At 47.8% G+C, this 18,720-nt stretch overlaps 1 protein-coding gene across 1 annotated transcript in view; it reads right to left on the bottom strand.

The window, feature by feature from the left end:
• Positions 1-15,492, bottom strand: part of LOC125946748 (uncharacterized) — a 38,729-nt gene extending 23,237 nt beyond the window's left edge. Inside the window, exon 1 of the mRNA XM_049670646.1 lies at positions 15,322-15,492. Within this exon, the coding sequence (XP_049526603.1) occupies positions 15,322-15,450 (129 nt within the window). The 5' untranslated portion in view covers positions 15,451-15,492. The remainder of the gene's footprint in view (positions 1-15,321) is intronic.
• Positions 15,493-18,720: the final 3,228 nt, after the last annotated feature.

Raw genomic sequence — 18,720 nt, 5'->3', positions numbered from 1 at the left:
ACTAAAATAATTATGATAATCAGCATGGCAATGCGGAAAAATGGGTCGAAAAACTCGAAAAGTGGCCAAGAACCGAGAATTAAAGATAGCAATGGGTGTAAATATGGTTATGATGGTAATTATGGTAATAAATAATGGGTATAATCATCATCAGCCTATATTTATGTCCAGTGCAGGACGAAGGCCTGTCCCTGCGATCTCCAATTACCCGTCTTGCGCTAGCTGATTTCAACTTCCGCCTGCAAATTTCCTAACTTCATCACCCCACCTACATTTCTGCCATCCTCTAGTGCGTTTCACTTCTCTTGGCATCCATTCTGTAACTCTGATTGTCCACCGGTTATCTATCCTACGCATTACATGGACTGCCCAGCTCCATTTTTTCGTCTTAATGTCAACTAGAATATCAGCTATCCCCGTTTGCTATCTGATCCACACCGCTCTTTTTCTGTCTCTTAACGTTAGGCCTAACATTTTCGTACCATCACTCTTTGTGTAGTCCTTATAGGGATACGGACACAAAATGTGAAAGTTTTACGAAAATTATGAAAATGGATCATCAGTGTGTGATTACACCAAAAATAAGTAGTCACTGAGCTCATTTTGAGCCGATGGCTTTATTTTTGGCGTTTTTGTGAGCGTGCGCCTCGCTGTCCGACCCGCGGGAGTTGGAAGGCGTGACGTCACGACACCCTCGTCAGATAGCCAGCCGGCCGGCCACGGCCATTTGAAGCTCGCCGACGCCGCCATTGCGAGCATGGATTCGAGTTGTGGTGCGTCTACCAGCGATGCATGAGTACACGTCTGCAGATGAGGACCATTCCAACTTGGCAAGAAATATTACCGCTTACGGTTACGAGCCTTCCGCGTCCAGCGACGAAGAGCAGGCGGCCGTTGAAGCGCCGGTGCGGTTTTCGCGAACCGTAGCGCGAAGATTTTGCTCTACACCAGACACTTGTGCAAGAATTATTTGTTATTTCCTCTGTAAACTTGCTTTTTCAAGAACGCACGCAGGCGAGGAAGCTGCGGGGTACATCAGCACTGCGTGGATGACTGAATAGTAGTTTATGCCGTCGGCGTGAGCAACTGCTGTGAGGTATCAGTACCTCCGAGGCTCTCACGTCCATTCGCCACCCAACCGACAGATGACAGCACTTGTCTGGCGTTCTCCCCAGTTTTTCCTGCTTTAAGCCTGTGGAGAAGCAGAGCTGTGTGTGTCTGCCCCGCTGCCATGTATGTCTGATCTCGTGAGTCGCGCTCCCTAGCCTTGTATTGTTTTACTATGCTTTGCCAACATTTTTAAAGACATTACTGCCTTCGTGCCCAGCCTCGGGCATGTCGCCCCAGCCTCGCCCTCACACTGCTCAAGAAATCTGCAAGTGAACGAAAACAGTTCCGACATTTTTTCGCCTACCCTTTTCAAACGCACCGCTGATCATTTCTGCCTTGCGTTTTCGTGAGAAGACCGATGGCACAGCGTCAGGATTTAGGCGTTTCCTTTTGAGCAGCATGCTGAGGCTTTTCAGCAAAGCCGGGCTGGTCACATAATCATCGTCGACGAAGTAGTCTGCGCAAATTAAGTCATTTTTTATAGGTCTCCAGGCTGGGCGTGATGGCTGACAGGCAGGTATTTAAAGTTTACGCACCTTCTCCTCTCTGGGAAACGTATGCGACGGCGTGTCACGACCGACGATGCTGTTATAACAGCAATGTCTAGGTATTGCCTTCCGCCGCGACGAACGCGTCAATACCCAGCGACGACAGCGGAAAGGCGCATGTAAGACGCACCACCTGCGTGGAGCGCTGACGGGGATAATGTTTCAGACGGACGACGTGCGAAGATCGCGGAAAGGGGTTAAAGAAACGCTGCAAGGGACCGACACCCCCGGATGCACTGCGACGGCTGTGGCCGACCTTGGATGCGCGCGCACGTGCGGGTGGGTGTTATGACGTCAAATTTCAGTTTCTGCCGGCGGCCGCTTGGAGGCAAGGTGCAACATAAAATCGCAAAAAAAAGATGTTTCTCATTCTTTTTTTTCAAAGCAGCTTGTTGTATTGGTCATTTTCAACAGTTCAACTTTTGTTACGTAGCGAAAAACCACCCGCCAACTTTTAAGTCCGTATCCCTTTAACTTGTTCGCGAGATTCTTCGTTAACCTCAAAGTTTCTGCCCAATATGTTATCACCGGTAGAATGTAACGATTGTACACTTTTTTTTTGAACAGCAGTGGTAAGCTACTTGTCCAGATTTGGCAATGCATACTGTATGCACTCCAACCCAATTTTATTCTTTTGTAGGTTTCTTTCTCATGATCAGGGTGCCCTGTGAGTAATTGACCTAGACAAACGTACTCATTTACCAACTTTAGAGGCTTACTGGCGGCCCTGAATTATTGTTCCCTTTCCAGGCTATTGAACATTATTTTTGTCTTCTGCACAATAATCTTTAACCCCACTCTAACACTTTCTTGGTGATGGTCCTCAATCATTTCTTGTAATTCGTCCCCATTGTTGCTGAACAGCAACAACGGGACGAATTACAGATGTCATTGCAACCACTGCTGTTGCAATGACATCTGCAAACCGAAGGTTGCTGAGATATTCGCCGTTGACCCTCACTCCTAAGCCTTCCCAGCCAAAGAGCTTGAATACTTCTAAACATGCCGTGAAAAGCATTGGAAAGATTGTATCTCCTTGCCTGACCACGTTCTTGATAGGCAACGTTGAACTTTTTTGCGGAGAACTAAGGTAGCTGTGGAATCCTTGTAGATATTTGCCAAGATATTCAGGTATTCTTCATGTACTCCTTGATTACGCAATGCCTCTATGACTGCTGTTATCAATACTGAATCAAACTCCTTTTCATAATCTATGAAAGCCATATAGAGAGGTTCATTGTACTCCGCAATTTTCTCGATTACCTGATTGATGACATGAATATGATCCATCGTAGAATATTCCTTGCTGAAGCCAGCCTGTTCTCTTGGTTGACTTAAGTCAAGTGTGGCCCTGATTTGATTGAAATTAATCTTGGTGAATATTTTATACAATGCTGAATTCAAGCTCATGGGTCTATAATTATTCAGTTCTTCATTCTATTATTTCAGGTCTATGATTCTTCAGATCGCACCAGGACATCATCTTGTGAACGCGTTAGCTTCAATGTCATTTACTAGAGTGCTTCTGTAATAGCGGTGCCTCTGTTCAGAAGGATATCTAAGAATATCCACGTGAAGTCCCTTCGCACATTATGGCTGCTTCTGGTTGGACGAGGTATTCTACCGAAGAAAAAAATAACCCTGGTACTTGCAATGGCAGAGATGAATGAAAACGCTTCATTGGTAATGCGGCTGTACGCGACTGGCCACCCACAGCGTCCCCTTCAAACTAGGCATACCTTCACAAACGTGTTTCGGCGCTTTCGCACAACAGGGTCAGTCCATCGTGCGAGATAGACCGGTAAGACAATCGTGGATAAAGCCTTTGAAATCGACGTTGTCACGTGCGCAACGTCAATGCCAGAACTCAGCATCCGACTGATTGCCGATCAGTTTAGTCGAGGTATTGGAGCAGTCGCAAATGTGCTAAGAAAGCATAACTTCCATCCCTATTATGTTTAGTTTCACCAGAACCTAAGTCAGGAGGACTTTGAAAGGCGGGTTGACTTCTGCAATTGGGGCCAGATCAAAAGAAAAAGACTTCATACACTGAGTAATTTGGACAGATGAAGCTCGGTTTTGCCGCGATGGTACTGTGAATATTCAGAATCCGCATTATTGGTCACAAGAACATCCACACTGGTTGCGGCAGCAAAAGCATCAAGATCGTTGGAGTTTGAATGTGTGGTGTGGCATACTCGGGGACAGGATCATTAGACGTTACTTTCTTTAGGAAAACTTCAACGGAAAGATGTGCACGGAAGAAAGTGGGCACGGGAAGAGCGCCTGTGGGATCATGGCTCATTTTCGCTTCTTGCGGCTTTTCTACTTCGTGCAGGCAGTGGCCCGTCTCGCTACCTACCCGTGCTGTGACGTGTCACCCACCTATCTGCCACCTACGGAACAACCTTCGAATCGCCCCTTGCCGGAAGATAGCGACTGTGGGAACGAGTCACGCCAACCAGTGACTTTCAGAGATTGCCCTCGAGACACATCGCTCCACTGGATCAGGACAGTCGCATCGACAAAGGAAGCAGTCCCTGCGCAAGCTTTAACCAGCATCGGAACTTCGGCTCGCTTCAGTGGGCACGGGAAGAGCGCCTGTGGGATCATGGCTCATTTTCGCTTCTTGCGGCTTTTCTACTTCGTGCAGGCAGTGGCCCGTCTCGCTACCTACCCGTGCTGTGACGTGTCACCCACCTATCTGCCACCTACGGAACAACCTTCGAATCGCCCCTTGCCGGAAGATAGCGACTGTGGGAACGAGTCACGCCAACCAGTGACTTTCAGAGATTGCCCTCGAGACACATCGCTCCACTGGATCAGGACAGTCGCATCGACAAAGGAAGCAGTCCCTGCGCAAGCTTTAACCAGCATCGGAACTTCGGCTCGCTTCAGTGGGCACGGGAAGAGCGCCTGTGGGATCATGGCTCATTTTCGCTTCTTGCGGCTTTTCTACTTCGTGCAGGCAGTGGCCCGTCTCGCTACCTACCCGTGCTGTGACGTGTCACCCACCTATCTGCCACCTACGGAACAACCTTCGAATCGCCCCTTGCCGGAAGATAGCGACTGTGGGAACGAGTCACGCCAACCAGTGACTTTCAGAGATTGCCCTCGAGACACATCGCTCCACTGGATCAGGACAGTCGCATCGACAAAGGAAGCAGTCCCTGCGCAAGCTTTAACCAGCATCGGAACTTCGACTCGCTTCAGTGGGCACGGAAAGAGCGTCTGTGGGATCATGGCTCATTTTCGCTTCTTGCGGCTTTTCTACTTCGTGCAGGCAGTGGCCCGTCTCGCTACCTACCCGTGCTGTGACGTGTCACCCACCTATCTGCCACCTACGGAACAACCTTCGAATCGCCCCTTGCCGGAAGATAGCGACTGTGGGAACGAGTCACGCCAACCAGTGACTTTCAGAGATTGCCCTCGAGACACATCGCTCCACTGGATCAGGACAGTCGCATCGACAAAGGAAGCAGTCCCTGCGCAAGCTTTAACCAGCATCGGAACTTCGGCTCGCTTCAGTGGGCACGGGAAGAGCGCCTGTGGGATCATGGCTCATTTTCGCTTCTTGCGGCTTTTCTACTTCGTGCAGGTTAGTAACACATATTCCCTGTTCGCTAAGCGTACCAGCAACATATATATTTTGTTATTCCCGTGCCCCCACGCACTGTGTATCGCATATGATGAATATGTTCATGTACTTTGCAAACTGTTGTGTTGTGGGGATGTCGAAAGCAACCCGGGTCCTGATGAGTGGCAAAATGAAGTACTAACGATGTTAAAGGAACTAAAGGCTGAGACGAGTAGGTTGTCCCAGGGTCAAGCAGAAATTGCGAGCAATGTCGCAACAGCCCATAAATCGTTCGAGGAAAAATTTGTTTCAATGAACGCGCGTATATTGAAAGTTGAGGCCCAATGTGGAAAAATTGATGATATGAACAAAAGGCTCAGTCTTGCACAAGAGGCAGTGAAGGGCATTGAACGCAGAGGCGATGTTTTCCGCTCACGCCTTGACGACATCGAAGACAGGGCTCGTCGTGATAACTTAATTTTCCATGGTGTTCCGGACAGCAAGGAATCATGGGCACAAACTGAGGAAAAAATTGTAAGCCTAATGATGCAGCATATCGACCCGAATCTAAACGACAATATAATTGAACGTGCGCACCGACTGGGTGGTAGCTACCAAGAAAATAGGTGCCGACCCGTTATAGTCAAGTTCAGTCGTTTTAAGTCCCGGCAACAAGTCCTTTCACAGCGATCAAAGCTTAAATGTAGTAATGTTACCGTCACCGAAGATTTTTCACTGTCCACAAGACTTGCGCGGAAAAAACTATTTGAATTTGCAAATTCATTGCCCGAGTCGCCAGCCTTCGCGGTTCGGCACGATAAGTTGTATGTTGGTGACACCTGTTACATGTATGACACCGCAAGTGATAGCGTGCAGGTGAGGCAAACACATAAGAATAAATCTCCCGCCTCAAATGATAGTATATTCCAAGATAGGCCATCTGATAGTAGCAATGGGCCCGCTACTAGCACTCGCAGCCGCAAAAATAATCCGCCTTCTGCTCATTCCAAACAATCTAAAAAGTAACAATCAGCAGGGGGTAGGGATAATCATGTTTCTGCACTTTACAACCTTCCTGTTCTTTTTTCCAACGTAAGAAGCGTTATGAAACACCGGAATCGGCTTAACTCTGTTGTTTCCTCGATGAATGCAAATTTAATCATACTAACCGAGACATGGCTCAACTCAAGTGTAGAAAGTACAGAAATCTTTCAGGCTAATAGCACTTACGACGTGTATCGCTGCGATAGGGAAAGTAGGCAGGGTGGTGGCGTGTTGATAGCCGTATCTCAAACAATTTCTTCCTTTCAAGTAAATGTTTCGTCCGTTCTAGAAACGGTATGGGTAGGAATAGCAAGTAAACACACGAAGATTATTCTGGGCGTATGCTATCGCCCTCCAAACTATGCGTCGCCATTCGTCGATGAACTGCATGACCTTCTAGGCTCTGTCGTAACCCGGTACCCTTCGTCACCTATTTTTCTTTTTGGCGATCTAAACTTTCCTAACATTAGCTGGCAGACTGGTGTTCCTTTGCTCCACCCCTTTTCAACGCAATGTCAACATTTCTTGGATTTGTGCGATTGTTTTAACTTTACGCAGGAGGAAATGGAGGAGGAAATAAGAGAAAGGCAGAAGGCAGGGAGGTTAACCAGGATAACGTCCGGTTGGCTACCCTACACCGGGGGAATGGGAAGAGGGAACACAAAGATGACAGGGAGAGAGAGGAGGGAAGGAAAGAAGAGAAATGAGCGGTTAGTTCGCTGACGCGTGTGTTAGTGCACTAATAGTCACAGACGTTGACACAAGCCCGTCGTCCTCAAGAAGCACAAAAGTGCCTTCACCGCTTTATGGGCCGACGAGCGATGGGGGCGGTGTTCCAGCAACACCTGCACGGAAAGCGTCCGATCGTCCAGTTTTTTTAGCGCGTTAGCGAGTTCTTGTCTCTCTTGGGCATATCGTGGACAGTGGCACAGCAGGTGGTCAATAGTTTCGTCGGTGCCGCAGACCTCGCATGCTGCACTGTCGGTCACTCCAATTAATGTAGAGTATGCCTTTGTGAAGGCAACACCTAACCAAAGGCGACAGAGAAGCGAAGCTTCACGTCGAGGAAGTCCGAATGGAGGTCGGAGTTGCAGTGAGGGGTTTAATTGATGCAGTCGTGTTAATCGTAAGTTTGGCGAGTTCCACTCGGTCAGTGAGAGACTGCGTGCCAGGTGTCGAAGCTGCCTTGCGGCGTCTGTCCTCGAAAGTGGAATTGGAACGCGGAGCTCTTCTTGGTGTGATGTGCGAGCAGCGTTGTCTGCGGAATCATTGCCACTGATTCCACAGTGACCAGGTACCCATTGAAATACAACCTCGTGGCCTTTTTGTTGGACGTGATGGTGAAGTTTCACTGTTTCGTATGTCAACTGTTCATGACAGCCGCGTCGGAGAACTGACTGCACGCACTGTAATGCCGGTTTTGAGTCTGAAAACACAGCCCATTTTGTAGGTCTTTCAGAGTCAATGAATTCTAGTGCACGACGCAGAGCCGTTAGTTCTGCTGCCGTTGAGGTCGTGACATGCGATGTCTTGAACCGCAGTGTTATTCCTCGCGTTGGTATAACCACCGCACCACCAGAACTGGACGACGTAGTCGATCCATCGGTATAGATGTGCACGTGGTTGCTGTACTTTTCATGCAAGAGGAGTAAGCTCAGTTGTTTTAGAGCAGGGGCCGGTACATCTGATTTCTTCTGTAGTCCTGGAATCGTTATATGTACTTGTGGACGGCTCAAACACCACGGAGGAAGCACTGGCTTGGCCGCAGGTGCGTACCCTGAAGTAAACGATGCACGATGTGCACTGACAGTAGCGCTAAATGTCGAGCAGGTCCTTTCAGCAGTGAGGCTCGCCAGGTGGTGGGAAGGGGTCCTAGCATAGTGTCTGAGATGCGTACGCATTGTCTCAACGGCAATGTGCGTCGTGATTGGGTAATCCTGGGCAATGGCAATGGTTTCAGCCGTTGACGCACTGCGTGGTAGGCCAAGACATATCTTAAGGGCTTGGGCTTGAATGCTTTGAATCATGCGGAGGTTAGTCTTGCAGGTGTTGGATATTGCAGGCAGGCTGTACCGAAGGAATCCAACGAACAGCACCATGTACAGCTGTAACATACCGTGTATGGATACTCCCCAACTTTTTCCTGCAAGGAACCTGAACAGGTGACAGATAGCAGACAGCCGCTTTTTCACGTAATTCACGTGCGGAGTCCAAGACAGGTCTCTGTCAATTACGACTCCCAGGAACCTGTGACTTCTGCTGTATGGTATAAGTTGTCTGTTAATTGATATTCCGTAAGCAGACATTGGCTTCCTGGTGAATGCCACCATTGCGCACTTTCCACATGAAATTTCAAGTCCTCGTTGACGAAGGTAGCAAGATGTCATTGTGGCTGCCTTCTGAAGCCGAGCGCGAAGCTGAAGTCGTGTTACACCTGATGCCCAAATGCAGATGTCGTCCGCATAGATGGAAAGTTGTACGGTGCTTGGCAGGTTGTCAACTAATCCAATAAGGGTTAGATTGAAAAGCGTCGGGCTAAGCACTCCGCCTTGAGGCACTCCTCGGCTACCGTAATGCTCGGATGTAGGGCCATTTTCAGTGTGCACGTAGAATGATCTTCTCTGTAAGTAGCTGCGCACCCACATATATATCTTACCACCAAGTCCTACTGCTTCTAACGCGCCAAGGATGGCTTCATGGGTGACATTATCGTAAGCCCCTTTAACGTCTAGAAACAGAGCAGCAGATAGTCGTTTACAGGCCTTCTGGTGTTGCGCAAATGTTACCAAGTCAACAACGTTGTCTGTAGACGAACGGCCACGCCTGAATCCGGTCATAGCGTCTGGGTAGATTTCATAGTACTCTAAGTACCATTCCAGACGTGTTAAAATCATTCTTTCCATTGTTTTTCCAACGCAACTTGCAAGTGCGATAGGACGGTATGAGGAAATGTCCAAAGGCGACTTGCCAGCTTTGAGAAGTGGAATGAGGCGACTTGACTTCCATTCCTGCGGAACCGTACCCGTCTGCCAGGAGTCGTTGTATAGGAGCAAGAGTGCTTTCCGAGCTTGGTCTCCTAGGTTACACAGGGCACGGTACGTAATGCCATCAGGTCCTGGCGCTGAAGAACGCCTGCACAAAGCCAGCGCAGCTTCTAGTTCTTCCATAGAAAACGGGCACTCCATGCGGGGATCGCGTGAGAACAGTGGGTGGTCGAGCGTCCCCGTTCCCGTTCCATCGGAATTTGCCTCGCCAGCAATCTTTCTGCAGAAAGATTCAGCGACATCAATCTCCCTACATTGTAGATGTAGTGCCAGAGATTTAAACGGGTGGCGCTGACCAAAGGTTGTGCGAAGGCCACGAACAGTCCTCCATATAAGCGATAAAGGTTTTCGCGGATCCAGGGACTCGCAAAAGGATACCCATTGTCGGGAAGCCAGCTTGTTCATGTGACGCTGTATTTTCTTTTGTGTTCGTCTAGCCAATCTCAAGTCATGGATGGACTTCGTGCGTCTATATCTTCGTTCCGCACGACGGCGAATTGCTCGAAGTTTCTCGAGTTCGATGTCGAAATTGGTGCGGGCAGAACTCTTCAAAGACGAATGCGTGGTTGTTTCTATGGCATCCTTTATCGCGCCCTCTAGGTTGTAGGAGGTACCGTCACGACAGCAGTCTTCCATGATTATTTTGTATTTAGGCCAATCGGTGCAATGGACGGCTCTGGGGGACCTGGAGCTAGTCAGACCTTCAATCTTCAAATAAGTTGGGATGTGGTCGCTACCTCGCGTTTCTAAATCCGAAAACCAGTGCACTCTTCTCGAAAACGAACGTGAAACGAAGGTAAGGTCCAAGCAGCTACTATACACTGATCCACGCAGATAAGTGGGGCTTCCATCATTTGACAGGCAAAGTTCGCGTTCAGAGGCAAAGGACACCAATGCTCTGCCTCTAGAGTTCACTTTGGAGCTTCCCCATAGGTAATGGTGGGCATTAAAGTCGCCAATGATCACCCACGGCTGTGGAGTCGATGTCAAAATTCCCTGTAAGCGCTCACAATCCAGGCGACTTGTTGGAGATAAGTAGGCACCAAGAATTGTAAACGTGAGCTTTTTCTTCTTCACTGTCAAGCAAACATATTGATTCACTTCGTCAGGAGGCACTGGGTGATGCACATAAGTCAAGTCACGGCGTATAAACACAACAATCTTGCTGCACTCTCCGTGGGTAGAGGACATAAAGCACTCATACCCGGACAGTCTGATGGGAGCTGACAAGTTTGGCTCGCATATCACGATAATGGGGAATTGGTGCGTAAAGACAAACTGTCTAAAGTCGGCCATGCGTGACTTAAGCCCTCTTGCGTTCCACTGAAAGACAGATGCATTCTTGACCTCCTCTTGAAACGACGCCATCTCTCGGGCTGTGGTTTTACCCTAGAGCCGCAAGTACCGGACTCAAGGTGTCCAGCACCTGCAGTGCGCTCTGCGCCGACGGCGTTTTCATGCTGCTCAGTAGAATGCGCATGGCGTCCATAAGTGACTTCAACATCGCTATGACTTGGCGATCCTCAGTTGTCGTCGCATCAGCGGTTTGTGAAGTCATCGAGGGCGGCGCGATTTGATGTGACTTCGAGGCAGGTTGTGCTCGTGGAAGTGTAGGCCACTCTTCAGGAGGAGCGAGTGTTGCCCCTTTCTTCGTTGTCGCAGTGTCCGTCTTTGTGGAAGTCGGCGTTGGTATGGTAGCCGCTTTGCTGGAAGATGGTGTATCTCTATCGGTAGATGCAACTCTTCGTGATGCTCTTCGGTGGCGATGTCGTCGTCGCCGCCTGAGAGTAGCGGCAGCCTCTCTGTGTGTAGAATGGTCCCGTACCATACGTTTGAGTACTGCTCGCTCGTTCCTCACCCGCGGGCAATCCTTGGATGAGGCCTCATGGTTACCATGGCAGTTAGGGCACTTTAACACAGTTGCGCGGCAGGCTTCTTCCGAATGAGATTCAGCGCACCGTGGGCACACGAGATTGTTCCTACAGACACCTTTTACGTGTCCCATCTTGCAGCATTTGTAGCATTGCAGGGGCTTCGGTACGTAGGGCCGGACTGGATGGCGGACGTGGCCAACTTTGACGTGTGAGGGAAGGCTGTCTCCCTCAAACTCAAGCTTCAGGCAACGTGTGTTGCCAAGTCTTGCGATGTGCGTGATAAGAGTGCCTTCTGTAGTTGGCTTTATTAATATGGCAAGTCGTCCGTTGGTATCGAAATATCGACATCATAAATGACGCCGACAGTGCTATTGCAGCCTGTAGGAATCATGGATCGCACTTTCACTTTGTCGATCTCCGTTACGTGCCGCAGGCTTTGCAGCGCACTACGGTGTAGAACGTCTACTGCGAGTACATTCTTCCGTGCGTTTATTCTCACGTCTTTGATCTCATTTGGTGCGATTCCCTCAAGAAACGCAGAAAGGACTTGCCTGTTCAGGAGTCGCAGATTGGACACAGGGTCCACGGGCATGAAGAGCATCGTGTACGGCCAGCGCTGTGGTGTTGTCTTCACGGTGGAGACACTTGCCGATGATGACCTCCGTAGCAGTCTTCTTTTAGTAGTTCGGCTCATGACAAGCGTGAAATCGTCGTCCGACGAGTCGACGCTGTCCGAGTACGAGTACAACTCGGTTGCCTCGCTGTCCGTGTCACTTGACGCGTTTCCACGTTTCCTGGACGTGACCCGACGTGATGGTTGGGCGCCAGGAAGGTCCTCGACGGCTTCTTCATCCATTACCGCAACAAGGGAGCGGCAGCTCCCCGATTTTGCAGAGAAACAAAACGAGACAAGGGTACAAGCGTTCTATGAAAGACACACTTCGTCGTCGTCCCCAAAACTTTACGCAGGTTGTAACCAAACCTACCAGAATAACTAATGAATCAGCTAATACCCTAGACTTGGTTTTGACAACCCACCCTGACCTCATATCGCCAATTACCTATCTTCCTGGTGTGAGTGACCATTTGTTGCTACATTTCGATATTACTATATCATTTTCGCGTGGAACTAAGGAAGATAAATATATCCGGGACTATAGAAAGGCAGATTTTGTTGCAATAAACCAGGAAATGCCTCAGTGTTTAGATACTTTTTGTTCTAATTTTGATCGGCGTAGTGTACAAGAGAACTGGGATTTCTTCAGAAACCTAGACTCTGATCTCACTAAAGCGCATGTGCCCCTTCGGCGTGTACGAAGCAATAAAAAAACGCCATGGTATAACACGAATCTGAAACGTTTGTGTAATAAAAAGAAACGTCTCTTCCGCATGGCTAAGTTGCAAAACACTTCAGATCGCTGGGAAGCGTATCACAGTGCAGAAGCAGAGTATACAGAAGCTGTGTATACTGCTAAGAATTATTTTCATAACCATACATTACCTGAGCTTTTATCAAGGAACCCAAAGCAATTTTGGAACGTAATAAATTCTAACGAAAGGACTGAACTTACGATCAACAATGAATCTGGTGAGCCGCTTCCAGCATCTGAATGTGCACTTTTATTTAACAATATTTTTTCTGCCAATTTCTCGGGAAACACCACTGCGCCTGTTGACACAGTTGTGTGCCGTGAATATTACCCAATGTTTCCTATAATTTTTGAATCTGCTGGAATTGTGCACTTAATTAATTCCTTAAAAACATCCTCATCATGTGGTACTGACAACATTAACTCAAAGTTTCTGAAACAGACATGTGCATACTCTTCTCTCTTTTTGCTCAAGATCTTTCAGCAGTCTTTTGATCAAGGAATCTTGCCGCTTGATTGGAAAATTGGTAAGGTAGTTCCAATACATAAGTCTGGCAATAAACACTGCGCTCTTAACTATCGGTCCATCTCATTAACAAGCATTATGTGTAAACTTATGGAACATATATTGTACTCACATATAGCTAAATGTTTAAAATGTAATTCATTTTTTGCGTCAGCCCAACATGGTTTTAGGCGTACATTTTCCTGTGAAACTCAGTTACTTCTGTTCACTCATCATCTGCATACTATTCTTGACAAACACTCCAAGATAGACTGCATTTTTTTGGACTTTGCGAAGGCCTTTGAAAAAGTTCATCACGCCTTACTAATGTTAAAACTCTCCTCACTCAATCTCGACGGTAACATACTGTCTTGGCTCGAATGCTTTCTAACAAACCGCCTCCAGTACGTCACAATTAATGATCATAACTCACCTGAAATAAATGTAACATCGGGAGTACCACAGGGTTCAGTTTTAGGCCCACTTTTGTTTTTAATATACATTAATGATTTGCCTAACTGCGTTTCTTCTTCTGTGCATTTGTATGCCGACGACTGTGTACTTTACAGGGAAATATGCAACGATAACGATAAAAATATCTTGCAGACAGACTTAAATAACATCTTAAGTTGGTGCGATACCTGGCTCATGAATTTAAATCCTAACAAATGCAAACTAATGACTGTTTCTCGGCAGTACGATAGCTCCTCAACGTACAAACTAGGTGACATCGAACTCGACCATGTATCATCATACCGGTACTTGGGGGTTACTATTACCTACAACATAACATGGAATACTCACATTAATATGATCAGTAACAGTGCTAACCGCACATTGGGATACTTACGACGTAACTTTACTAAAGCCCCACCTGCCCTTAAAATGCTTCTATACAAAACTCCTTGTGCGCTCGAAGTTAGAATACGCCGCTGCAATCTGGGACCCTCATCACGCAAATTTAATTAGGTCTCTAGAATTAATCCAGAATAACGCCGCACGTTTCATTCTTTCTAATTACCATCGTACAGCAAGTATAACAGCATTGAAACAATCTCTATCACTGCCATTTCTGTCACTGCGTCGTAAGTACTTCCGTCTTTGCCTCTTTCATAAGGTCTTCCATCATTCATCACTACGTACCGAGCTTATTACGCCACCCACTTATCGCTCATCCCGGATTGACCATAAACACAAAGTTAAAGGCATTTTTTGCAAAACAAACACATTTTATTTTTCTTTCATACCGCACACATCAAACGATTGGAACCACCTATCTGACGACGTTGTTTCAATTTCTGATCATTCTCTTTTTTCCCGTTCTTTATCTGCGCACCTACAATGTGATAGCACTGCTTAATCATCTCATGCATCTCTCCTTCCCACTTCTTTCTTTGTCTTTTTTTTTACATGTGTCGTGATGCCTGCAATTTAGTTTGCTTCATGTTTTCTTTTCTCCCTTTCCCAAATTTCTCTTACGTTCAAATTTTGCTAATAGTATTGTATAACATGATGTGTTTATTTCTGTTCTGTTTCAGTTGAGTTATATTTGTTTTAGTTGTATTTCATTTCACGTTTACAATTTGTCGCTAATACTGTATAATGCTGCATGTTTCATTCTGTTCTTTTCTTTATTTGTTACCCACTCCCCTCTGCAAAGCTTCGGCGATTGAGGGTATCGAAAATAAATAAATAAATAAAAAAAAACATAGGTGTTATTGTCGACGACTTTGTCTACAATCTTTTCCTGAATGACCTGCGCCAAGTGTGGTTTCAGCACGATGGAGCACCACCACATTTTCACGTTTTCCACGACAGTGGATCGGGCATGCCGGACCATGTGACCACTGGCCACCCTAAGACGCAGGTAATCGTAAACACGGCCAGATACAAACACAGAAACATCGATATCTCCCGGAAAGTGCCTGAAGTACCCAAGCAAAGCGAACGCATTAAACTTATTAACCACACATATTCACTTCTGCATTAAAAAAATGGTGTAGTGACTGGTATTGAAGTGGCTGCTAATATGAAGTGTTCGTTAATCAATACCGCATCAAACTATTTGTTACCACATTTAAAGTGGTCGTTGGTGTTCTTATATAAGTAATATCTATTAGAAGAAAGCTTCACTTGCGCATTCGCCTGTGATGCGCGTTTTGGACAGTGCACTTATCGAAAGGACAAAAACAATGCGCATGAGGTACCATTGCATTTTTGGATCTGCTTTTATCAAGAAACAATATTACCTGGTAGAAGGTATTCGTAGCTGCAGCGGAGGCAGAGTCAGCAAGGGTTTTCTCTTGAGCTCCACTGCACCGTTCTGCAGCGCTAATTAGCGCCAACACAACTACAAAAAGCCTGAGCACACCCGCCATTCCTCGGCTTCACGAGAGTAACGTTCTACAGGGAAACCCAAAGGCTGAGTCTCTTATATTGTATTTTTAGAAGGTCTTTAGCATTGTGTTTTCACGAAGCGTTTTGTCGTTATCAATCACCATATTCGTTTCTTTATAGCTGTCATGCGCTCTTCCGTCGAAGGTCAACGCACGAACAGCAGCGTATTCTATCCAGGCACATGTGCTAGTACATTCTTGTACTTTAAACATTTAGCCCAAAAGAAAGAACGTATTGAACAAACTGGCACGTGATTTATTGACGTGTAAACGTCAAGGAATGGCGAGGAACGTCAGGCGAGCGTCAAGAAGCGGCGGGCGACAAGCAGCCAAATTACAGGCCAGTGCAAGCTCGGGGCGCGTGGCTACCACCAACACTGCGGCATGCTTGCTGACTGCTTCAGCGTCGTCTTGACTTCTTCGTTACATTGGCCCCCGGTTAATAGCGTAACCATACTGGAGACTTAAGGCGTTGACAGTATAGAGGGGTCATAATAGGGCTTGAGGGGACTCACATGAACGATTTCTCGACCACGACGTCGTAAGTTTTGGGATGGTGTCAAAGGATCAACATCATAATTCACTCGAGATGCCCTAGCCAGGATGCGGTATGGCCCATAATATCGGGCCAGTAATTTTGACGACAGGCCAGGAGTACTCGGAGGAATCTAAAGCCAAACGAGGGCACCAGTCGTGAAAGGAGTGAGAGGTCGGTGGGTGTCGTGCGTGAGCTTGTGGTGGCCTTGGTCCTCGATTAAATCGTTCAGTTAGGTCATTTGTTTGCGGATGATATGCAGTTACCATACGATGAACTATATTACACTGAACGAGCAAGGCTTGAATAGCATCAGACCGAAAAACACGTCCTCAGTCGCTCAAAATTCATGGGGAGTACCGTGGCGCGGTACGAAGTTGCGTAAGATGAGAAACGCAACATCTCTTGCTGTGGCTGTGGGCAAAGCTGCAGTCTCTGCGTAACGCATGAGGTGGTCCTCGCCGACAATTATCCACCTATTCCTAGAAGTGGTCGATGGAAGCGGGTCGTATAAGTCGATAGCGACGCGGTCGAATGGACGGGCCGGGCAAGGGAGAAGCTGAAGTGTACCGGCCGGGCGTTGAGGTGGAGCCTTGCGCCGCTGACAGGCAGTGCAAGCACGTATGTACTTGCACACAAACGCATACATACCGCGCCAGTTGTATCGCTGAGGCAGGCGGTTGTAGGTCTTGAGAACGCCGGCGTAAGCTCTTTGCTGGTTGGTGTGGAAATCAGCGCTCATGTCCGTGCGCATGTGGTGTGGTGCAACTAGAAGCCACCTCCGGCCATCAGACCCGTAATTCCGGCGATAGAGGAGATCATCGCGAATAGCGAAATGGGTGGCTTGGCGACGTAGAGTTCTTGAGGAGGGGCAAGTTGATGGGTAAGTTACAAAGTCAAGGAGTTGACAAATCAACGCATCCTGGCGTTGCTCCAACGACATGTCTGCGAAGTCAATAGGCGACAAAGGAGCTGAAGAAGCTGACGGAGAAGCCATGTCAGACGCTAGCGGTGAGCTGCACAGTGCATCGGCGTCCGAGTGTTTGCGTCCGGATCGGCACACAACACGAATCTTGCAGGTGAAGAGCCCAATGACCGAGGCGTCCCTAGGGATCTTTTAGCGACGAGAGCCAGCATAGAGCATGATTGTCCATGACGACGTTGAAAGGGTGGCTATAAAGATACGGACAAAACTTAGCCAAAGCCGAAATTATGGCGACGCACTCTTTCTGAGTGGCAGAATAATTGCACTTGGTTTTCTTGAGGGTTCTACTCACGTAAGCAACGACGTATTCTTGGTATCCTGGTGTTCATCGAGCCAATACTGCATCAAGGCCAACACCGCTGGCGTCAGTATGGATCTCAGTAGGCGTAATAGGGTCAAAGCGACGATATATTGGTGGCAACGTTAGTAAGCACCGTAGCGTCCGAAAAGTTTCGTCACACGCTGTTGACCAAGCAGGCAGGCCGTTAGATGCTGTCAGAAGGTTTGTAGGAGGCGCGATGATGGAAGCAAAGTTGTGCATAAATCGACGAAAATACGAGCACAGTGCAATGACATTTCTCAGCGTTTTCATGGAATTGGGCTTGGGATAATCGGATACGGCACGGAGCTTCGTGGGGTCCGGAAGAACGCCCTCCTTGCAGACGATGTGACCGAGTATCGTCAACTGGCGTGAAGAAAAGTGCCACTTCTTTGTGTTAAGTTGAAGGGCAGAAAATGTGAGACAAGTGAGAATCGCACGAAGACCAACAAGATGACATGGAAACTCGCAAGAGAAAACGACGATGTCATCAAGGTAGCATAGACAGGTATTCCACTTGTAGCCACTGTTGTACATGCTGCCATCTAGTGAAAGCGGGGAGACATAGATCCCCGTGACAGCGCGTGGTCGGTGATCTGGCAGCGCGTACTCTTCGTCTTGAGATGGAACACCTCTGAGAGACCGTTAAACATGTGCGTATGTGGCACCTCGTCTGGCCGTCTCGCTCTTCCTTCCTGGCTACAACGTGGTTTCAGAAGAACAGGTTATACCTGCGGACATCGGCTTCTTGCGAAGGACGATGTCATCAAGGAAACGCCGGTAAGCTGCTCCATATACGCACATCCCAGTCAGAACAACCAGGCTGGCCCCAGCACAGCGATGTCACGGCAAGAACCGGCAAAAATATAGGCACGATGCCGGCAGCGCTACTCGTGTCAGAAATGGTCCGATGCGGGCATGCCACCAAAGGGTCTATTTCTGCCATCGAGTGGCAGCGCCAATACAGGCAGATAGCCGGCTCTGCCGTTTATTGTCATTCTAGTGCCCCACTTTGCCTACAGCCAGCGCCGGTATTGGTCAATAGCCGGCTCTGCCGCTTTTAGCAACCTTATTGTCCCGCATTACTCACTGGCAGGGCCATACTGGCAGGTTGCGATGTATCTAGGCAATGTCATTATTCCCTACGATTTTATATCGAGCAAACGTTTCAAGGGATTGCAATGCTGCATACCATGATCTACTATGAAATCACCAAATAATGATACATATTTTCTTTATTGGTCTTAAAATAGGTTGATACAGATTGTTGCTCGCATTCCCAGTCCTGCGGGCTACCTGCGAAAGCTGTGTTTCTGAAGGCACTGGGGGTTGAGGCTACGCTCGCAGAAGAGGCTCTTAGAAGATGCTGAACGGGCTGAGCCGCTGCGGTGTAACGCCGCCTTCTCCCATCAA

This window comes from Dermacentor silvarum, chromosome 7, assembly GCF_013339745.2.
Source record: "Dermacentor silvarum isolate Dsil-2018 chromosome 7, BIME_Dsil_1.4, whole genome shotgun sequence".
Taxonomy (NCBI): Eukaryota; Metazoa; Arthropoda; class Arachnida; order Ixodida; family Ixodidae; genus Dermacentor; species Dermacentor silvarum.
Note: the sequence above shows the minus strand (reverse complement) of the source record. Positions and strands in the feature narration are given on the sequence as shown.